Source organism: Panthera tigris, chromosome C1 (genome assembly GCF_018350195.1).
Source record: "Panthera tigris isolate Pti1 chromosome C1, P.tigris_Pti1_mat1.1, whole genome shotgun sequence".
Taxonomy (NCBI): Eukaryota; Metazoa; Chordata; class Mammalia; order Carnivora; family Felidae; genus Panthera; species Panthera tigris.
In genome coordinates, this window is record NC_056667.1 from 14,303,284 (window position 1) to 14,325,863 (window position 22,580).

Consider the following 22,580-nt stretch of genomic DNA (forward strand, 5'->3'; position numbering starts at 1 on the left):
GGCGCCCCTCAACTGACCGACTTTTAGAAACTTCGAGAAAATGTATCCCCATTTTTACACTAAGTGAACTTTTTTTGCATATAAAGAATCTAGCGCCATCCCACGCTGCCCACCACTAGGCCCTGGGTTTAAGCTTTTCTGTCTGCCTAGCGTCTTCACTTTGCGACGCAGAACACAGATGGAGGGATGTGACCTTTCGGACGGCCCCCCCCTCACAGGGCAGGAACTGAACTCGGATTGTTCCGGGTATGACGCCTGCCTTTTCCGTCCACGGCTTATTTCAGGGGGGCAATTAAGGGCATGAGGGTGGTGACAAGGCTACTTCAAGGTCATGGTCCTTCAGCTCCACCTTCTCGTTCTTCCTGCCACCCGGGGTACCCCCCTCTCAATTCTGACCTTGTCAAATCTCCTCAAAGTCAGCTACGAGGAAGAGGATTTTTTAATCAATTTCCACCTACGTGGGACGCACAGCAGGAGCTAAGAGTAGACTCTAGAACCACGCTGCCTGTGTCTGAACCCTGGCCCCACCGCTTTGCAGCTGTGTGACCTTAGGCAGGTTATTTCTCTCTCTGGGCCACAGTTTCTTCTTTTGTAAAATGGAAACAGTAATAGCATCTGCGCATTAGGGTCACTGTGGCGTTTAATGAATTAGTATAAAGGCTTAGCTCAGGGTGTGCACACAGTGGGCCCTCAAGGAGTATCAGCTATGAGGAGAATTACTCTCAGGGCCTCGCACAGGACCAGGCGCACACAGTGGGTGCTCAGTTCTTACCTGCCGGTGTTTGGACTGGTTTTTGATACCGATAACAGGTTGCATGAATCTCAAGTTGCAGACAAAAAAACTCAGCAATCAGGTGATGGTGTCTGCGATTTCACCACGCCAAAACACCAACACCTCAGTCTTCTCTGATTCATCAGGGAGGGAGGGTTTGCAACTCAGTAATAAAGACCTCACAAAGTAGAACCGAGTCTGTGCGAAGACTGCCTGGACGTCCAGTCCCATAGCCTGGAGTCGATGCTATCTTTGGATTCAGAGTACAGAGGGCAAACCCCACGATTCAGGTGAAGTTTCCTGGCCACCAGCGCAGAGCTCACGGTGACACTCACTTTGCCTTAAATGGAATTTCGAAACTTCCTTTGAAATGTAACCCTGGGCTACTCATTTAACCTCCTGAGCCTGATTGCCTCCCCGGTCAGTGGGGGTAATATTGCCTTCCTCAGCAGTTGACCTGAGGATTATATACTGTGTAGCAATTCCCAATCCACGTGCAGAACCTAGGAGAGCAACTAGGATAACTTATAAAGACTACCAGCTGTACATAAACCAGCCCCACCTGAAATGGGCAAATTCTGGGTCCTAGAGCACTGGTTCTCAACCAGGGACATTTTTGCTCCCCAGACGACATTTGGCAACTTTGCAGACATTTTTGGTTGTCACAACCCAGGAAGGGCTACTGGCATCTAGTGAGTGGAGGCCAGGGGCGCTGCTCAACGTCCTACAGTGCATGGACGGCCCCAGAACAAAGAATGATCCAGTCCCAAATGCCAATAGTGCTGAGCTTGAGGAACCTGGCTGAGAGCTATCAGTTTGGATTCAGTGGAACCTTCACATAGAGAAGACTCATTTTTTTCAGTTGTGTGGGGAAAGAGTGTGGTGGGTTGTTAGTGGATGAAGAGAACATGATTAGCGCACACACAAGTCCACCCAGCTGCCAAGATGGCACCGTCTGGTGACGAAGATCCCAGTACTGTCGGTAAAGGTCAAACTTCCAGGAAGTTCTGAGAAATGCCGTCTTTCATACTGATTTCCTGGGCTGATTCCATGACTAATCACCCCACGTCACACCCAGAGAGAAACCTAGGGGCACAGAAAGCCTCTTCCTATTGTATTAATCTCTGTAGAAGAAGATGGTTTAACCCTCAAGTTCAGACAAACCACCTTGCTAATATCCAAGCTCATTCTCTAAAGGAAGGCCATCCATCCACCCATCCATCCATCCATCCATCCATCCATCCATCCATCCTTCCATTTATCCATTCATTGATTCATCCATTCACCCTTCTGTCCACCTGTCCACTTGTTCTTCATCCATCCGTCCATCCATCCATCCATCCATCCATCCGTCCATCCATCCATCCATCCTTCTATCCATGCACCCTTCCATCTATCCATCTATTACTATATGTCTACTACGTGCCCATCGGTATGGTAGATGTTGGGATGCAATGGTGAACAAGCCAGACCAGGGCCCTGTCCTCGTGGAGTTTATGGGGGAAGTAAGTACCTAAAAAAATGGGCCAACAATGACCCTGATCTTCTCCTTCCAAGATCCCTAACTGTGCTCTTAGAACCAAAGACAGTTTTTGTTTGTTTGTTGTTTTTAAGGAGCATCTGGCTGTTGTCCCTTATTTTTATTTGATATTGCAGTTCAGAGAGGCTAAGTGGCTTGATCAAGGTCACATAACGAGGGCGTCTCAGGGACAGGGTAAGTATCCAGCTTTCCTGATTTCCAGGGCTTTGCCATTTACGTCTAACCCCCACCACATGTGAGCGGCACTCATGGCCGGCTCTGTTCACAGCACTTGGCATGTGTTTCTCACTGGATCCTTACCACCACCCTGTAAAGACTACTCTTACTCTCATTTGACACCTTAGGAAACCGAGGCACAGAGACGTTCAGTTACTTGCCAAAGTACAACCTGAACTTTAACACCCAGGCAGGCTGGCTCCCGAAATGCCCCCACTTCTTGGTCCCTGGTTCTTCATTAATATGGATAAAGAGTTAGCCATGACAACTACTGGCGAGCCAGTCCCATCTCTGGGCCTCAGTTCCCCATCTATGTTATGAGATGGCGGTCTAGATGGTTTCAGGGTCCCACCTCTGACCTCTGTAGACCTTTGGAACCCCAGCACCTGCCCCCACTGGGTCCCAGTGTGTTGCTGAAGCTACTCTTGTTCATGTCTGCAGGCACTTGGTGAGGCCATCAGATAAGCCAAAGGCCCCCCGATGCAATCGGGGACTGGTGTTATTCAGAGACGGGTTTCTATGACATTCCGTGGGGACCCCTCTGGATATCCCACCCCTTGGGGGTAAAATCCGCTAAGGTTTTGGTTAGCAGTACTCGTTTTGGAAAGTCGAGCTCTGCCACTCACCAGCTTAGGCCAGTTACTCAGTTACTCTGAGCTGAGGTTTGCTCATGTGTAAAGTGGGTGGGGTGCCTGCAGTAAAGGTGGCTGTGAGGGTGAAACGCAACAATGTGTGAAAAGGGCCAGGTGCCAAGTGGTGGTTACTGTCAATAGAATCTAAAAGGCAGTGCCGGGCTCAATGCGGCTCAGAGAACGTCCGTGGGACGTACCGGGTGGTGACATAAGACCCGCAGTTTTACACCCACCCCAACTGTTCTGCAAGAACAAGACCTTGTGGCCAAGGTCACCCATAGCAGAAGGGGTAAGTTGTGTCCTAACTGCTCGAGGGTGCTCGGGAGGGTTTGTGGTTTGCAGGTGGGGGGCAGGAAGCGGGGTGGGATGAACACGGCTCTCCAGGTAAGGAAAGGGAGAAACTGAGGCAAATGCAGGAGCACTGGGACAGCTTCTCCTCCCACCCAGTGGTAAGGCAGTGGGACAAAGTGCTGGTCCGGGAGGCCAGAGACCTGGGTCTGACTCCTAGTCTGCCTCTGGCGCTGTGTGTCCCTGGGAAAGCCTCTTCCCCTCTCTGGGCCTTAATCTCTCCACTTGGAAAAATGAGAGGCTCACCCAAGATGACCTTGACCATGTGTCTCAGACCTACAAAATGGAAGCAACAGCCTCAACCATGCCCCACCCCCCCCACCCGGGGGGAGGGGTGCTGCACAGCCCTCAGCAACAGTGGACACTCAGTGAATGCTCGGCTGGTGGCTTAGTCATTACAGGATTATAATGTGAGAGTGTCTGTGCTCTCCAGCCACTTGGGTCTCAGACCTCCGTGCAAACTCAAATCCTTTCCTCTGTGAGCGTCCGGGAGAATCAGACATGATTATCCCTCCCTTACTTCTGTTAAAAAAAAAAAAAAAAAAAAAAACGACAACCAAAAACCCAAAAGCAGTGATATGACTGAGCAATGTTCTCAGACCACTTGTGCCACTTCCTGGGGCAAGCCTCGCCAGCAAACAGAGGAGTGTTACTTAATGCCACACGTGTCCAAGACCAGGGGCTCAGCAAATCACCCTTGGGGCCCCATTCAGCTCTGAGATATGGAGTGAAAATATTTTGTCTGGATGCAGGAGGACCAAAAAATATACTTTGGGTTTTGAGCCTTAGAGCTGCGCTTCTCAGACTATAAAGGAACCACCTGGGATCCTGTCCATGCACAGATTCTGGTTCAGTAGGCCTGGGTGGTGCCCGAGTGTGGCCTTCCACCTAAGTTCCCGGATGCTGACGCCGCTGGTCCACGGACCACACTGCGAAGAGCAGGGACTTAAGACTCTTTCTTTTTAAAAACAATACGAAAGAAAAATGTATTCGTCTCATAATAAGAAGCCCCAAGGTAGGGTGACCTCTGTGCCCTGCCATCCTCACGGACCTTGCACTGAACAAAGCTTTAGTTGCAAGCGTGTGTGAGAAACCAGCTTCTGTGACCTGTCGCGTCGGGCTTGTGTAGGCTCCCTACTCTCTTAGGGTCCCTGACCGCCACTGTGCCTGAAAGCGTCACTTAAGACACACACCAGGATTCCCCAGCTGGATCCGAACACGCAGGCAACCGGCATCGGGCAGCCAGAATTCCAGAGACGAGACGTCACTCCTGGTCGCTCTCCTGCATTCCCTCTATCTGGTCCGTCAGCCATTCTGCTGTCTCTCCATCAGAATGACTCCTGGGGCAGCCCTTCACCCCAGAATCTCGGCTGCCCTCGCTGAGGCCACGTTTCCTCACGCCTGGCCGATGGGGACGCCTCCTAAAGTCTGCCCAGGGGAAATGCACCCTGCTGTCTTCCCCAGCTCAGCCGCCAAGGTGGCTCAAAGCCCTGCCCGCTGGGCTCCTGCCCCCAGTGACCTTCTCCCGTGTGCTCTTTCCTCCCGTGTTCCTGCACATGCTGTTCTCGTGATTCCATTCTTCTTCCTCCTCCCACCCTCCCCTCCCCACGAGCCAGGGCCCCAACGGGAAGTTGGTGCCACTTTCCCTATGTACCTTTTTAATGTAATTTTCTGTGATTTTTCCCGCAAAATTTTGCCCCATGTGATGGTCTGGAGGTTGGGATTTCACCGGTCATTCTCTGTTCCTCCTCCCTGCTTGCCGTCAGAATAAACATCGGAGGTCTTTGTGCCAAAACCCCTCGCCAGCTCAGGAAACAGAAGAAGCCGCACACACAGTAACAGGGGAGCCCGGGCAGAGAGGAGGTGGTGGGGAGAATCTGATGCGGAGCTACGGGGGCAGGGGGCTGCTCACGAGGCAGCCCAGGCGTTTGATGGAGAGCACCCTGGGTGCTGCGGGGGTTGAATGGTGACCCCAAAAGACACATCCACGCCCTGACACCTGGGGACGTGACCTTATTTGGAAAGAGGATCTTTGCAGATATAATTACGTTAAAGATCTCCAGAAGAGGACAACCTGTACAACGTCCTTACAGGAGGCGAGGAGAGGAGAGGAAAGGGAGGAGGAAGCCGCGGGACAATGAAGGCAGAGACCAGAGAGATACGGCCACAGGCGGAGGAACACCGGGAGCTAGCAGAATCTGAAAGAGGCAAGAAGGAGTCTCCCCAACAGCCTTCAGAGGGAACAAGACCCTGCTTGACACCTTGCTTTCAGAATTCGGGCCACCAGAGCTGTGCGAGAACACATTTCTGCAGCTTCAAGCTGCCCAGTTTACGGTAATTTGTCATGACAGCCCCAGGAAAGAAAGCAGGTAGAATCCCACACCGCCACTTGCTGTGCAGCTTTGGGTAAATCACTTAACCTCTCTGAGCCGACTTCCTCATCCACAAAACGGGGCAGTAAGATCTATCTCCTTAATTCATTCAACAGATAGCTACTGAGCATGTACTATGTTCCAGGTGCTATGTTAGGTACTAGAAACACGTGGTGAAGGAAACCAGATGTGGTTCTGCCTGCCTGGCACTGACGGTCCGGAGGAGAAGTCTGCAAAGAATCACGTGACCATTCAACTGCAGCTGTGGCCATGTGGTGCTGGGAGGAGCATCCCAGACGGGGGGGGGGGGGGGTGGGGGGGGGGGGGGGGTGAGGGGGTGGGGGCAGAGGCTTCCCCAGGGAATAGATGCCTGAGTGGAGGGTTGAGGGCAAGGTAGGAGTAACTGGATAAGAGGAGCAGGGAAGGGCATGTGCAAAGTCCACGGTGCAGGAAGCACAGGCGCTTGGGGAGGCCGCTGTGGAGAGGGGGGACAGGTGTGCTGAGAGATGAGGCGGGGTAGGCTGGGGGCCACGCTCCTGAGGGCAGTGGGAGCCGCGCGTGTTCCCACGTGCATCTGGAAAGATCACTGAGTTGCAGCGTGAGAACAAAGTGCTGACTGGAATGGAGGCAGGAAGGCCAGTGAGGATGCCAGGAAGGGGCAATGGCAGCTGGGGCTGGGATGGCAGGTGGAGACAGCGAAGGGACCAGACCCAAGAGCTACTTAGGAGGTAAAACTATGGGGCCTTGAGAAATAACTATCGAGCACAATGTCTGGCACAAAGTGTTTACTGGCTCCCCCATTACACAAGGGTCCCTTTCCTTCCCTGCACCAAAAGACCACGGTGGGGGCAGGGGGGTAGGTCCACAGGTCGCAACACCTGTCACTGGCTTTCCTGGCCAAGGGTGGAGATGAGCACCCCAAACATACAGAACTTAGAAAATCAACTCACCATCCTGGAGGGAGAAGCTCAGAAGGTCCTGGGGGAAAAGGGGACAGGAATTAGCAATACGTTCGATACGTAACTAGCCTGCTTGTTTGAACAGCACTTACTGACTTTTACCAAGTGGGGGAACGAGACCGACAAAATATCTCTGCCCTATGTTCTAGTGGTGAGCCAGCCACACAGGTAGGAAAATAAAGAAAGAAATGGGTAAGACTTTCAAGGAGGGAAACCCACTGATTCGACAACAGCCCGCGTCATAAGCTGCCTGCTGTAACTGCACCCTGAGCAGGTTGAGTGACATACCCAAGGGCACAGAGCAGAGCTCCTGCTTCCAAAAAGAGGCACCACAGCTTAGCACTCAGGAGCCCGGACTCTGGGGTCAGACTGCCAAGGTTCAAGTCCCGGCTGAGCCACCTGTCAAGCCGCATGACCCTGAACAAGTTACTTAACCTCTCGGTGCCTCAGTTTTCCCATTCATAAAATGGGGATGATCACGCACTCTAACTCATAAAGTGGCTTGCAGAATTAAATGGGCTAATATTTGTAAGGTGCTAGCACATAATAAGCACTGTTTAAGTATGAAATTAAAGCCACGGTAAATATTCAGTAACGGTAACTTACTATTAGCTCTGATCATCATCCTGTGATATTACGACGAACTGTTTCAGCTTTCAATGACCCCACCCCACTAGAAGCGATTTCTAGGCTGACTCTGAAAGGAAATCATTTGTTCTTTCTCCCGCAGCCAGCTGCACCCCCTGAGTGGTGGGTGTACCTGAATGATCACCAATGGGTCGTCCTTCAAGATGGGGTCCTTCAATAAAATGGCAGCAAACACGTCTGCTCCTTCGCCTCCCAGGCCGTTGGCAAAAGCGGTCATGGTTGGCAAGACGGCTCCAGGCAACTCCAGCCACTTCACCAGGCCCGCCACAAACTCCGTGCAGAAGGAGCTGTAAGACAGACATGGCTTAGATCCCAGGGCTCCCAGAACACGTCTCATGAGGCCACTGGGAAGTTCGGGTGAGATGCGTTCACGGGTGTGAACAGCCAGCTTGTACAAAAACCACGGTGACCGCGACCCACGGAAGGAGACAGAGAGCCAGAAACTTAATTTCAGGTGATGTGGATCCTAGCTTCTTCTCCCACCAGAACTTTCACCAAAGCAGCTGATGAACCACAGGAAGGAGGGTAATGAGCAGTTACTGACAGGTGCCCTGTGCCCGGCCTGTGCCGGGGGATTGAGGAATCAGAGGAACAAGGCACCCCCGCCTCAGGGGAGAAGCTCACAGACACGTACGTGACTCACACACCCTCGTGCCCTGCCACAGGCCAGGCCAGAGGCAGGAATGGAGCCCCATGTGTCCAGAGAGGCAGTGCCCAGACCCACCTGCAGAGGTGAGGGGCAGCTGCTAGAAGCTGCTAGAAAAGGCATCCTACAGGTGATTTGATTTGCTGCTGTCGGAAATCACTGAGGACATGCTTTCAGGAAAGAAGTCGGCCACCGCAGGAGCAGGTAAGCGCACAGGAAGGGTCTTTCCCCCCACGGTGCCCATGGCCGTCGTTTGCTTTAGTCCCACAGGAGTCCCTGGGCAGGTGATGGACCCCTGGAGGACCCCAGGAGGAAAGGGACCCCTGAGCTGTGGGAAGCACACAGCGTTTGGGAGACTGGGACAGAGTCCACATCAGGCTTTGCTTCAAAGCCACCAACGTTCCTCGCAGTGACCGTGGTGAACTAGGTGGGGGGATGGGGGGCCCCCGGAGCAGAGGGTCAATTAGGAGGTGAGTCCACCAGTCCAGAAAAAAAAGGCTGAGGCCTAGAGGCCAAGTCTCTCTGCAAACCCACGTCCCAGCCTGCCTCGACCACACTACCCTGGGGCTCCTCATGCTGGCTTCTGCACCCTGGGTTCTGACGGGGCCAGGGTGGAATCAGGTCTCCCCAAAACAAATTGAGCTCCCTGGTGGTGTGGGCAACCTCGGGGGGGCCCCCATGGATCCCAGGCAGCCCACCCACCCCCTCCCTAGAGCCGCCAGTGCCCAAGCCCAGTGGAGAGGTGGCTGCGGGCCAGCTACAATCCTGCCCTGACAGTGTTATGGTTCAGTCTCCAGGAAGCAAGACTGGCCGCCAGGCCGAGCTGCACTGCAGCCTCAACAGAAGCCTCAGCCAACCCTGCAGGGAGATAGGAGACCCTTCAGGGCTGCCCCCAGTGGGGCCTTTCCACGCCCACCCCATCAGGCCATCACTGGAAGAGGGCTGCCCAGGAAGGGGGCAGAAGCGTGGGCAAGACGGCTCTCCTCAGCCGAGGCAGCCCCGGCCGTGCGGGCAGCCCTGTCTCAGCAGTGGTGGGAGGAGGCCATTCCCGAAGGGACATCTGAGTAATGTGGCACCGTGCCAAGTAAACTGACCTCCTCTTGCCCCAGTTTCCCTATCTGCAAATGGGTTTAAGAGACCAACTTCAAATTTGTTTAATGTTTATTTACTTTGTGTGTGTGTGAGAGAGAGAGAGAAAGAGAGAGAGAGTGTGGGGGAGGGGCAGAGAGAGAGGGAGACCCAGAATCCAAAGCAGGCTCCAGGCTCTGAGCTGTCAGCACGGAGCCTGACGTGGGGCTTGAACTCACGGACTGAGAGATCATAACTTGAGCCGAAGTCGGACGCTCAACCGACTGAGCCATCCAGGCGCCCTGAGATCAACTTCATTAAGTTGTTTGAGGACTCAATGAGATGATACATACGAAGCATCCAGAGCAGGGCCTGGCATGTAGGAGATCCTCAAGTCATGTCAGCTGGCCTCACTGCTTTGGTTATAACGTGGCCAAGGGAGGCAGTGGAGAACAGGTTTCAGAGTCAGGCTCTGAAGTCCGGTGCCCGGGGAGTCCTGGCTCCCTCAGCGGCTGGGTTCATGTCCTGACTTCACTTCTCTTAGCTTCATTTTCCTCTGCTATAAAATGCGGATGTGCCTCAGAGATCGGATAGAAAGATTAAGTGACATCGTAATAGGGCCTGGCACCTGATAACCCTTCAATAAATGCTAGCTATTGCTACTACAATTATAATTTACCCGACTGCAATCTACTGGGATAACCCCGGGGGTGGTTACATGGGTGTGTATGGAGGCAGGAAACGACGTAGTGAACTAAACATTCCTTCGGAGTAAACTAAGCAGGGCCTGGCCCTGTGTCCAACAAGAAAGTCTTGGATGTAGACAAGCATCTCCTAATAAGAGTGGAGGCGTAGAGAGCACAGCCTCTGGTTCAAATCTCAGCTCTGTCACTGGCTGTGTCATCTTGGACCAGTTACTCAACCTCCGTGTGCCTCAGTTTCTTGGTCTATAGAATGGTGGCGATAATGACGAAACCCATTTCACAGGGTGGCCGACCGGATTAAGTAAGTTAACATTTGGCCTTGTGCTCAGAACAATAGCTGGCCCGTATAAAGCGCTATGCGTGTGTTTCTTTAAAGGAACAAATGAATAAATATGGTCGTAAAGCGGCAGCACAGCCATTGATTAAACAACAAACAGCGTTTAGAGCAGCGGGGTTTTGGTAATCGCTTCTAATGTGGTTGTTGGTTTATCGAAATGTGTGATATCAGCAGCAACCGTGATCACAAAAGACAATCACAGAGGAACCATCTGTCAGTCCCTGCGCTAGGTAAGCGCCTTCTACACACCGACTCATTTACTTCTCGCCATACCCTTACCAGGGACGGACGTGTTTTTACTCCAGTCCAGAGATCAGGAAACCTAGACCCAGAGAGGTGACATGACAGCTCTAGGGTTCAAACCCCCATCTCCATGACACCAGGGGCCGTGTTTAACCACCGCAGAGACTGCCCCTGTCCAGGGATTATATTCCCGGGCACTCACCAAGCTCTGGGCACTGGCTGGGCAGGTGCATCAAACGTCCCCTTGCATCCTGCGCCACCCCCTCCCCCCCTTCCCCACGGATGGAGCACGTGGGCCGCAGAGGTTCAATGCCATATCGAGACAAAGCCTCAACAGGAATCCAGCGTTTCTCACGATGAGTCCAAAGCTCCAGCACCAGGGGCCGGCAAACTACCCACGTGGGCCAAAGCTGGCCCTGCTCTTGTAAATGAAGTTTTATTGGAACACAGCCACACTTATCCTTTACATGCTGTTCCTGGCTCCTACCAGGCTATGGCAGCAAAATTGAGTGACGGCCACAGCAGCTACGTGGCTCGCAAGCCTAAAATACCTGGCCCTTTACAGAAAACGTTTGTGGTCCCCTACTCTACCCCATTAATTTCTCCATGCTTAATAAACAGAGTTAATTTTAGGGAATATTATCTGTGATGTTTATGGCTCAGATAATAAATACATTAAAAAGGCTTGCTTTTATGTCCCACGTAACAAAAAAATCCAGAGTGTTTTTCTAAAGATTACTGAAACTGGGGCACCTCGGGTGGCTCAGTTGGTTGGGCACCAGACTTTTGATCTCGGCTCAAGTCATGATCTCATGATTCCTGAGCTCAAGCCCCGAGTGGGGCTCTGTGCTGATGGCTCAGAGCCTGCCTGAGATTCTGTCTCTCCTTCTGTCTGCCCCTCGCCTGCTTGGGTGCGCTCTCTCTCTCTCTCTCTCACTCAAAATAAATAAATAAACTTAAAAAGAAAAAGATTACTGAAATCAACAAGTATAGCTGGGTTGTAAAATGACTGAAGTCATTTTTAAAATGTGTTTTAGGCCTAAGAAAACAGAGATCTCGTGGAATGAACTGACAACTGGATCGTAAACTTTCAGAAAGGAAATACCCCAGGGCAAGTGCTTCTGGCCAGGCAAAAGCATGTGTGCTTAAAGTGGTACCTGGATGTGTGTGTGTTTGGGGGGCTGGGGGCACACAGGATGATAACTCACTTCTCCATGTGCCATCCTAGGTGGTGCCCAGCACAGGCCTGGCACACAGTGCAGGCTCATGAACATTTGTGGGGTTTGTAAAAACTTTAAAACAAATGTCTTTTTAATTAAAAATTGTTTTTAATTTTTAAAAATTTTTAAACATTATTTTATTTTATTTTTTTATTAAAAAATTTTTTTAATGTTTATTCATTTTTGAGAGAGAGAGACAGAGTATGAGCAGGGGAGGGGCAGAGAGAGAAGGAGACAGAATCGGAAGCAGGCTCCAGGCTCTGAGCGGTCAGCACAGAGCCCGATGTGGGGCTTGAGCCCACGAACCATGAGATCATGACCTGAGCCGAAGTCGGAGGCTCAGTTGACTGAACCACCTAGGTGCCCCTAACTTTTTCTTTTAAGTGTTTATTTATTTTTGAGAGAGAAAGAGACAGAGCACGAGCAGGAGAGGGGCAGAGAGAGGAGACACAGAGTCCGAAGCAGGCTCCAGGCTCCGAGCTGTCAGCACAGAGCCCGATACAGGGCTCGAACTCACGAACTGAGAGATCCTGATCTAAGCCAAAGCTGGATGCTTAACTGACTAAGCCACCCGGGCGCCCCATGAACATCTGCTGGTGTGAACAAAGTACACAAAGTTCTCCCCACTGTGTACTGGCTTGTCAGCTACACCAACCTGTATGGGAGGCTCTGGGGACTTACAGGTGAACCAGGCAGCCCCCGCCCTCCAAGAGCCCAAACTGGAGGGGTGGTGGGTATGGGAAGAGCGTGGTGGTCGCAGGGCTGGGTCGCTGAACATGTGGCTGGAGAAACACCCTGGTCTAGGGTGTGGGGAGGGTCCCAGAGGTGCCCCCCAAGTAGAGGGCTGTGCTCAAGTATTCAGCGGGACAGATGAAGATAAAAAACAAACAAAACAAATAAAAACCCAGCTAAGACCTAAAGCATGGGGAAGTTTACTCACGGGGGACCTTTGGGGAGGAAGTCCTGAAAATACTGCAGATGCAAAAAATCTTCTGTCATTTCCTGCCCTCATCTGTCGCTTCCCCTCTCGGTGATGGTATTTCTGTCCTTCTAGCCCCACCCTCCACCTCGAACTTTGGGGCCATAGACAGCTCCTCCCCCTGCCCCATCCACAGCATCCAACCTGTCCCTGAGTCAACTCCATTCTCCCCAAGGAAAGTCTTACCTGTGTGCGCCCCCCCCCCCACACCTACCCCCTGGTCACAGCCCTGGGGAGACACAGAATCCTAAAGCAGCCTCCAGGCCCTGGACCACTCCGTCTGCCTCTCTACGCCCCCTCGTCTTGCCTCTAAACTCTCTTCCCCAAGAACCCTCAAAGGCTTGGAGGCTTTTCACAGCTCTGCTAAACACATCCGTCCTAGATACCAGCGACAACAGATACTAATGTTGTCATTAAACCCATCAATCTTTTGTTCCTATGACACCTGGTTTGAACTCATCCGGGCACTTACCCCATCTGTCTAGTATAATGGTAGTCAGTTATTTGGGTGCCTTCCCCCATCCCAGACCATAAGCCCCTAGAGGATAGGAGCCAGGCCTTGCTTGTTTTCTCCACAGGGCCTAGCACGACACCCAGCACAGAGTAGGTGCTCAACGAAGGCACGCTGCATGCATGAATAAGCATCTTTTCTCCATTAGGCTGTGTCCCGTTCATGGGCAGGGACAGCATCGGCCTTGTCCATCTTATTTGAGTATTCCTTCCATGTACTCCAGATCATGCCTGGCGCAAAGTAGGTGCCCAGAAAATGCCTGGTGAAGGTATGAATGAGTGAGTACTGAAGGAAGGCTATCTAATCCTCTAGACTGTGAGCTCCTTCGAGGCAAGGGCAATGACTTTCTCCTCTTTGCCAGTAATACCCGGCAGGTGGCTTGGCTGTCAGTAACTGCCTCCCCAAGGAAGCATGACATTTCCTCTGTAAGGACAAAGGCACTCACCTTTGCTCAGGTTCTGGAAATAGCTGGGACAGGGAGATGCCACAGAGGGCGGCATAGGCAAAGCGGTTGGCCTCAGCCAGCTCCCGGCCCACGGGCAGATGAGGCTCCCTCTCCACGGCTGGCTCGGCCACCGGAGGCAGCCCCTCACTTGAACTGTTGCACGTGGCCATTTCCAGCCCTGCAGGAAAAAAAAAAAAAAAATCTCAGTGAAAAACGCAAACGGGGGTGAGGGGTTAGGCCAAAGTTACTTAAATGGACACAACAACTACCCATCATGAAAGAAAAGACTGATAAATAGGCCTTCATCATCTTCGAGAGAGTGAAAACACACACCATGGACCGGGGGAAGATATTTTCAGTATGTGTATCAACAAACGATTTGTATCCTTAGTATATAAACAACTCTTACAAGTCATGGTGAAATAGAAATGAGGCAAATTTAAAAACTGGCAAAAGACTTGAACAGGCACTTCATAAAAAGATATCCAATGGCCCAAGAAGCACACGAAGAGGTGTTCAACACCATTAGTCATCAGAGAAATGAAATTAAAACTCCAAGACGCTGCTACTCACTCATCAGAATGGCCAAAATTAAAAGCCTGACAATCCTAAGTGTTGGTGAGCACAAGGGACACACGGAACTTGGACACACGACTGATGAGAGTATTCATGGTACAACCTCTTGGAAACTGGTTTGACTTTATCATTAGAGCTAAACGTGTTTTATACGCAATTCTATACCCCAGCAATTCTACTCCTGAGAAATGAGGGCTTTTGTCCACCACAGGGCATGTACACGAATGTTCATAGAAGCTTCATTCATAATAGTTGCAAGCTGGAAGCAAGCCACATGTTTGTCCACAGCGGAATGGGTCACTTTGCCATATTTGTAGCAGGGAATATTACAAAACAATGAAAAAGAATGAAGCCTGGCTAACCACAACAATAGGAGTGAGCCTCACAGACACAATGATAAACAGATACACTTATCTGCGGAACTGAGTTCATTCCATACCTTCCCAGTCTAAGGTAAAAGAAGACAGAAGACAGGTTGCCCATGGCAAGCCATAAGTATTGGCTCAGAAGGGGCACAGTGAGGCTTCCGGGTGATGGAAATCTTCTCCATCACCCAGTGCTGATTACATGTGTATGAATACGTTTAAAAACTTATCAAGCTGTATGCTTAAGATTTGTGCACTCTGTGTATGTTATGCTTTAATGAAAGGAAGGAAAGAAGGGAGGGGAGGAGGTCTCCTTTCCCCCCTCCTTTTATTCTTTCCTTCCTTCCCAGGGGCAGAAGGGGAAGCAGAGAAGGCAGGGGAGGGAACAAACCAAGCCAAGCCAGGCATTCAAGGGGCAGGAGGGGTCCTGGGAGTGGATACCAGGAAGGGAACCCGCCTCGACCACAGGGCACTGTGGATATGAATGCAGGCTCAGAACCAGACAAACCTGGGCACGAATCCAAGCACCTCCATCTGATAGATATGGAGCCCTGGGCAGCTCAACCTCTCTGCACTCACATTTCTTCACCTGCCGATGGGACTATAACATTATCTGCCTGGAGGAACTGTGTTAGCAGTAAATGACATAGCCATGTAGGTTAGTATTTGTAAAGCACTTAGCACAAAGCCTGCCAAAGGGCCCATGCCACATAAATGTCTGTTAAGAAAATAAATGCATTAAAAAAGTCAACAAACAAATCACTGAAATGCTCAGCACGGTGCCCGGCACACAGCAAGGTGTATAGATAACGGCAAGAGCTAACATTACGTGCCTGTTGCTGGGGGCCAGGCCCTGGGGCTGCAACGTTAACATGTTCAGTCTTGGCTAACTCTATGAGCCCAGGCATCACCATAATGTCCAGGCTCAGAGGAGAAGTAAATGAGTCCGGGTCACCCAGCCAGTAAATTGCAGACTGGAGCCCAAAGCCAGAGCTCTTGGCCACTACCTCTGTTTAAATACTCATCACAACTGCCAAGAGATATCAAGTCTAATACCCACACTCAGCACAGCCTTTGGCCCATAAATGCATTCTTCTCCAGCTGAGCAATAAAAATGTTTATCCTCAGGGGTGCCTGAGTGGCTTAGTCGGTTAAGTGTCCGACTTCGGCTCAGGTCATGATCTCGCAGTTCGTAAGTTCAAGACCCACCTCGGGCTCTGCTGTCTCCCTCTTTCTCTACCCCTTCCCCATTTGTATGCGCGCGCTTTCTCTCAAAATAAATAAATAAACTTAAAAAACAATTTTATCCTCAAAATATTACTTCTACAGAGGAGTTATTAAAAGTCCGTGCAATATTAAATATTAAAAAGTCTGTGAAACTAAATATTTCGTTAGTTTTTTAAAGTAACCCTGAAGCAACAAGTCAACTTGTGTAGAAACATAATAGTTTGCAAAGCACTTTACAATGCACTTAAATCTCACAACTACTATGTACGGTTAAGAAGGACATGAGCTATTAGGATTCCCTCCTGTAGCTGAGAAACAGGCTGAGAGAGGCCAAGGGCTTTTCCCAAAATTACACAGTAACTAAGTAATGAAAGTCACACCAGACTTCCAGCTCCAAACCCTGGGTTCTTTCCTCTACGTATGCACAGGGATCCTTCTTCCCTTGTTTCAGATGAAGGAACCGAGGCCCAGAGAGGTTAAGACCGTGGTCAGTGTCACCCAGCAAGACTGGCCTCCAATGGTTGCTCCAGAAACCCAAGTTTGAGGTTCGCAGCAGATCTCCCTGGCTCACAGGATCAGCCCAGACCGCGGTGGTGGACAAAGGGGACAAGAAGTCACAAGCGAAGGGGCGGGGCAGCGCCCAGCCATGATGTGGCAGGCTTAGTGGTTTAATCCACTCCATTCAGAGGCCTCTCACCCAGAAGAGCCCAAGGTGGTATTTTATCGGGCTGGTACTTGGAGGGCCCCACGTTAGTTCTCAGTTCAAGAATAAACAGCCTTCCAGTCAGAGAAGCACGAGCTGGCCTGTCTCTATCCACAGGGGAGAGGGGATGAGCTTGGGGCACAAAAAAGCTCCGATCACGTCAAACTGCCTCATTCATTCAACAAGATACACTCTTGATGTCCTATAATCCCTTCTCTACACAGCAGCTGGAGTGGCCCTTTTGTCATATATACCAATCATGTCACTCGCCCGCTTAAAGGTCTCCAAAGGCGTCCCCTCACACCAGGACGCACACTAATCCCCTTAGGGTGGCCCTTGCCTGGCCCTGGACTCATCTCACGCCCCCCAACCCGGCCTGCTCACTACACCACGGCCACACTGGCTGGCCATCGATGTGCTTGCAAATATGCAAGCTGGTCCCCCCTCCAGGCCTTTACACCTGCCGTTCCCCTGCCTGGGACACTCTTCCTCTGACCTTCACATCATTCTGCCTCAGCCTGAATGTCACCTCCTCTGAGAGGCCCTCCCTGACCTCTCAGGCTCAAGTACTCCTGCCCTTCTACCCTAGCACCCTGTTCTAGCTTTATACTTACTCCTGTCTTAAATAATATACATGCAAATTATTTATTTACCCATGTATCCCAATAGAACATACGCTTGAGGGAGGCCCCTGGTTGTTTTGTTTTTTGTTTCTTTTTTACTGCCATGCTTCTAGCTCTCTGAACAGGCTGTGGAATATTGCAGGCATTCGATAAATATGTGCTGGGTGAGTGAAGAAGGGAACGTGATGTGTGACACCCTGGTCCGGGCCTTGGGACAGATCAGGTGACAAACTGACAAATGCCCTGCTTGCGTTCTGGTGGGACACAGGCAGCGATCCAGCAATATATAATAATAATCTAAGTAACTTGCCCAAGATCATGTGGCTGGTAAGTGGCAGAACTAGAGTCACAGTCGGGTCTGACGGTCGGATCCATGAAAGGATCATCGGGGAAGAAGCATCCGGATGAGGGGGATGCGAAGTGATGTGGCAGGAGTGGGTGACGACGGTGTGCAGTTGAAAGGGACCGCTCTAGCGGAGGCCTGCGGGACGCAAGGGCGACAGCCGGGTGGGTGGATAGGAGAGGGTACTCCGTAGAGGAAGCCGTGCGGTGGTAGAGACAGACAAGTGAACAGACGATGACAAACCAGCAGGATAAACGTAAGGGCAACACGGGTGGAGGGATACAAACAGGGGCCTGCCACCCAGAACCGGCTTCCAAGAGAAGGTAGCGGTCAGACAGGGGTGAGGTCGACAGCAAGAGCATGTTCTGGGCACAGGGGACAGCACGTGTCAAGGCCCAGAGGTACAAGAGAGAAGATGCTTTAAAATTTTTTTTTCTTTTAATGTTTATTTATTTTTTGAGAGAGAGACAGAGTGTGAGTGGGGGAGCAGCAGAGAGAGAGGGAAACACAGAGACAGAAGCAGGCTCCAGGCTCTGAGCCGTCTGCACAGAGCCCGATGTGGGGCTCGAACTCAAGAACCACGAGATCATGACCTGAGCTGAAGTCGGATGCTTACCGACTGAGCCACCCAGGCGCCCCTAGAGGGAAGATGCTTTTGAAGAACCAAAAAGATGCCCGGTCAGACTTCATTGTGAAGGCAGTGGCCATGGGGGCGGGGAGCTGAGTTAGGGTATGGGTGGATGTCTTGGTACTAATATTTTGCCTGTGAGATTGTAATTATTTTAAGATAAAGAACTTTTTAAAAAGCAGCGGGATGTCTCTATAGCATGGCAAAAACCTTAAGTTCCAAGTAAATTAAAAGCAAATGTTCACCTTACCCCAAATTAACCAGTTCATTCTTTTATTTATTTATTTTTGAGAGCGAGCGAAGAGAGAGAGAATGGCAGAGACCGAGGGAGAGAGAGAGAATCCCAAGCAGACTCCGCAATGTCAGTGCAGAGCCTGATACAGGGCTCGAACCCATGAACCGTGAGATCATGACTTGAGCTGAAATCAAGAGTCGGATGCTTAACCGAATGAGCCACCCAGGCACCCAGAACTAGTTCATTTAATAAATATACGTTTGATCTTGGCCAAAAGGTCAAGAAGCAATTAATTTAATAAATACATATCGGCACCTATTACATGGAAGGCGTCATCCTACACGCTATGCAAACAGCGGAGACTAAGACAGACAGACAACAGCCCTCCGTCATGGAGATATATTCCAGGGAAGGAGACAGACAGTAAGTAAACTCATATTTACAATAAGACAATTTTAAATAATGGTGAGGGTTTGAGGAAAAAGAAACCTTAAATAACACGTACCCAGATTTCAGAAAACAGTTGCTGGCTTCCCCTGGCCTCTCCTCTCTCCAAGTCTGGAAACAGGCTGCTCAGCTTCCTGAAGGTTCTTGGAGAAATATGCAAATTGCCCTAGTGGGGAGCAAACCAGAAAAACCAGCCTGTGGGTCCATAGGGTGTGGGATCTGGAGGAGGAGGAGAGAGAAAGAGGCATCTGTTAGCTAATGCTTTGTCCTCTGGGCCTTTGCCCCAGTAGGTTCCCCTACCTGGGATACTTTTCTCTGCTGGACGGCAGGCAGCGGCCATCACTGAGCACAGCCCTGGCATTTCCCCTGGGCTCGTGCATTTGTTGTCTCATTTAATATCTCTGTTCTGACTTCTCCTAACTTGAGATGTGGTCGCAGCGCCCAGCTCCACGATTAGCCTGGCAGTAGCTGGCAGGCACCGGATCTCCTTCATAGCTGTACCTTGTGCCCTGAGCACATACCGGCCACGGAGGGAGTGCTCAGAAAATGTCTGTTGCAGGAATGAATGAATGAACTAGCTTTTAGGCTTAAGCAAGAGCCGTATTTTCCTGCTAATTCTCTCCCCAAAGGTGCTCCTGTTCTTATTCTTTGCTGGAGCATCAGATGAGCAGGGGAGATGGGACAGGGGGCCAAGCAAGCATCTGGAATTACCCAGGGTTCCCCACAACCTCAGATAATCTGCGCTTCCTCCTACTGGCCATTTTCCATGCCAAAGAACCAGAGTATGATTTTCTGCCTCTTTAATCCTTAAAAAATTTTTAAGTTTATTTATTTATTTTGGGGGAGAGAGAGCGAGAGAGTGAGCGGGGCAGAGGCAGAGAGAGAGAGAAGAGAGAATCTCAAGCAGGCTCTGCACTGTCAGCACAGAGCCCAAGGTGGGGCTCGAACTCACGAACCATGAGATCATGCCCTGAGCTGAAATCAAGAGTTGGACGCTTAACCGACTGAGCCACTCAAGCGCCCCACCTCTTTATTCCTTTTTAAGGAATTATCAGGGATAACGTCCTTCTCCTGGAGATGCCCTTCCTATGGGGCATGGCAAAGTGCCTTCACCATGCCTACAAACTACGAGATTCAAGCTGTGAGTCCAACCATGTTAAAAAATGCAGAGGAGACAAAATGGCTGGAAATAGTCTCTCAAATTCTCCATGAAAGGTGAGATAGCTGAGGCTTTTCTGCCATACATATGTGTTGCTTTTGCATTCTGAAGAAATGCATATCTGGTACGTGTATCTGTCCAGAGAGTGGAGACTGTTAGGACTCCTATCAGGATGGCAACGGTGGCTGTCTCTAATCGAAGCAGGGGGCTCTTGGATTCTGGATCATCTTAATTGTTTTTCTTTATTAATTATGTTTTGTGAATTTTCAGTAATGTGTTGATTTTATGATCCAAAAAAAGGACATGATTTTATTTATTTTTATTTTCTATTTTTTTAATGTTTATTTATTTCTGAAAGAGACAGAGACAGAATGCGAGGGGGTAGGGGCAGAGAGAGAGGGAGACCCAGAATCCGAAGCCGGCTCCAGGCTCCGAGCTGTCAGCACAGAGCCCGACGCGGGGCTCAAGCTCACAAACCACGAGATCATGACCCGAGCTGAAGTCGGACACTCAACCGACTGAGCCACCCAGGCACCCCAGGACGTGATTTTAACTTATAACATGGGTTGCTGACACAGGCTTATTCATACTGGCTGGGGAGAGCTGATTCAACAGGTCACTGGCAGCCTGAGATGGGCCACAGTGGGAGTATTTCTACTACAGAAATTGGCAGATGCTACAAATGATGGATTTTATTGTCCAAAGAGGTGGTTAACAGTACATCACTGGATATACAAAATGATTCCAGGTATGTTTTTTGTTTTTTAAAAATTTTTGAGGAGACAGAGAGAGAGAGAGCGAGCACGAGCAGGGGAGGGGCAGAGAGACAGGGAGACACAGAATCCGAAGCAGGCTCCGGGCTCCGCGCTGTCAGCACAGAGCCTGCCTGATGCAGGGCTTGAACCCATGAATCATGAGATCACGACTCGAGCCAAAGTTGGCTGCTTAACCGACTGAGCCACCCCCCGCGACCTTCCAGGTATGTTTTTTAAAACAGTTTCACAGAACAAAAAGATCACTAGGAGGGGCGCCTGGGTGGCTCAGTCAGTTAAGCGTCCAGCTCTTGTTTTCTGCTCTTGCCTTTCATGAGATCGAGCCCCGCGTCGGGCTCCTTGCTGTCAGGTCACTATCTCTTGGTGGCAGGGTTGTGGGACTAGAACTTATTGGGTTTTGTTCTATTTTTCTGTATTTTTGACATTTTCTGTCCTGAGCTTTCATTGATGCTTTCATAAAGAAAACAATTTTTGTATTTTTAAGTTTATTTATTTATTCTGAGAGAGAGCGAGAGAGTGTGTTAGCAAGTTGGGGAGGGGCAGAGAGAGAGGGAGAGAGACAATTCCAAGCAGATTTCGCACTGAGCCCGACGTCGGGCTCGATCCCACGACTGTGAGATCTTAACCTGAGCTGAAATCGAGAGTTAGATGCTTAACCAACAGAGCCACTCAGGAGCCCTGAAAAGAAAAGCAAATTTTTTTTTTTAACATTTATTCATTTTTTTGAGAGCCAGAGAGAGAGTATGAGCAGAGAAGGGGCAGAGAGAAAGAGAGAGAGAGAGAGAGAGAGAGGGAGGGAGAGAAAGAGAGACAAAATCCAAAGCAGGCTCCAGGCTCTGAGCTGTCAAGACAGAGCCCGATGCAGGGCTCAAACTCACACGCGGTGAAATCATGACCTGAGCCGAGGTCAGAGGCTTCACCAACTGAGCCACCCAGGCGCCCCCCGAAAAATTTTTTAATTAAAAACAACGTTGCTCTTGCCCCAGAAGAGGAGTGCTTTACCTCAGAAAGCCCTGGTCTCATGTAGCCCACCAAGCCCACGGGGCTGAGGTCCCAGTTAAGTCCCATTCCGCTGACCAATAAACAGGTCTTGTAATCAACAAGATGGACAGGGGGTAGTGTGACCCATCTACCCAGTTTGTTGTGATGGAGGAGCCCCTGGTCCCAACCCTACGGACTGTCCACTTGCATGGGTTGGGTCCCCCAACTATGCCAGCTGAGGGAGTGTGGTGGCAGCTCCCCAGCTCACTGAGGGAGTGTGGTGGGGCTGGGAGATGTACCCTTGAACTGTATACACTGGTCCTCACAGGGGACTCTCCCCCTTCATCTGATTTAGCATCAGGATCCGGTCCAAGTTGAGCTGAGATGCCCAAGTATGTCTGAGAAGCTAAACCGATTTTGAGAGGGAGAGCTGGATTCCTGCAGTGAGAAAAAGACCTTGCTGGTCGGGGCCAGTGGTGACTCCATGCCCTGGGGCCACCTAGTGTGCGCACAGCTGGTCCAGCAGCACCCACGGCCTTGGAGGTCACCGATGGACAGAGTAGCTTCTAGTCCAGGTACTGTGGAGACACCAAGAACTCCGAGAAAGGCCTGCACTTGACCTGCACTTGACCAACTGGCAGGGACAGAACATATACATGGTGAGAATGAACGGGGTGAACACTCAGCCATGGCTAGCCTGCACAGCCCAGGCCCAGGACGGACAGGCATGCCAGAGCGGGCCTTGTCATGATGGTCTGTGATTATGAGTTTTATCTAGCCAGCTACATTACCTACCACCGAAAAAACAAAAACAAAAACAAAAACAAAAGCAAAAACAAAAACTGGTTGAGCTATTTTTGTCAGTAGTGAGGGCAGAGAG

General features: G+C 50.6%; 1 protein-coding gene across 11 annotated transcripts in view; it reads right to left on the bottom strand.

Annotated features, from left to right (window-relative positions):
- The window catches only part of TMCO4 (transmembrane and coiled-coil domains 4), a 94,491-nt gene that overhangs the window by 66,317 nt on the left and 5,594 nt on the right, over positions 1-22,580 (bottom strand). For all 11 annotated transcript variants that reach the window (XR_006221543.1, XR_006221544.1, XR_006221541.1 and 8 more), the window contains exons 3-6: positions 18,846-19,006; positions 13,641-13,818; positions 7,600-7,774; positions 6,831-6,858 (exon numbers count right to left, since the gene is read on the bottom strand). Coding sequence is in view for 6 of the 11 variants with exons in the window: in XM_042997452.1 (XP_042853386.1) it covers positions 6,831-6,858; positions 7,600-7,774; positions 13,641-13,810 (373 nt within the window). In the remaining 5 variants the exon portion in view is untranslated. The remainder of the gene's footprint in view (positions 1-6,830; positions 6,859-7,599; positions 7,775-13,640; positions 13,819-18,845; positions 19,007-22,580) is intronic.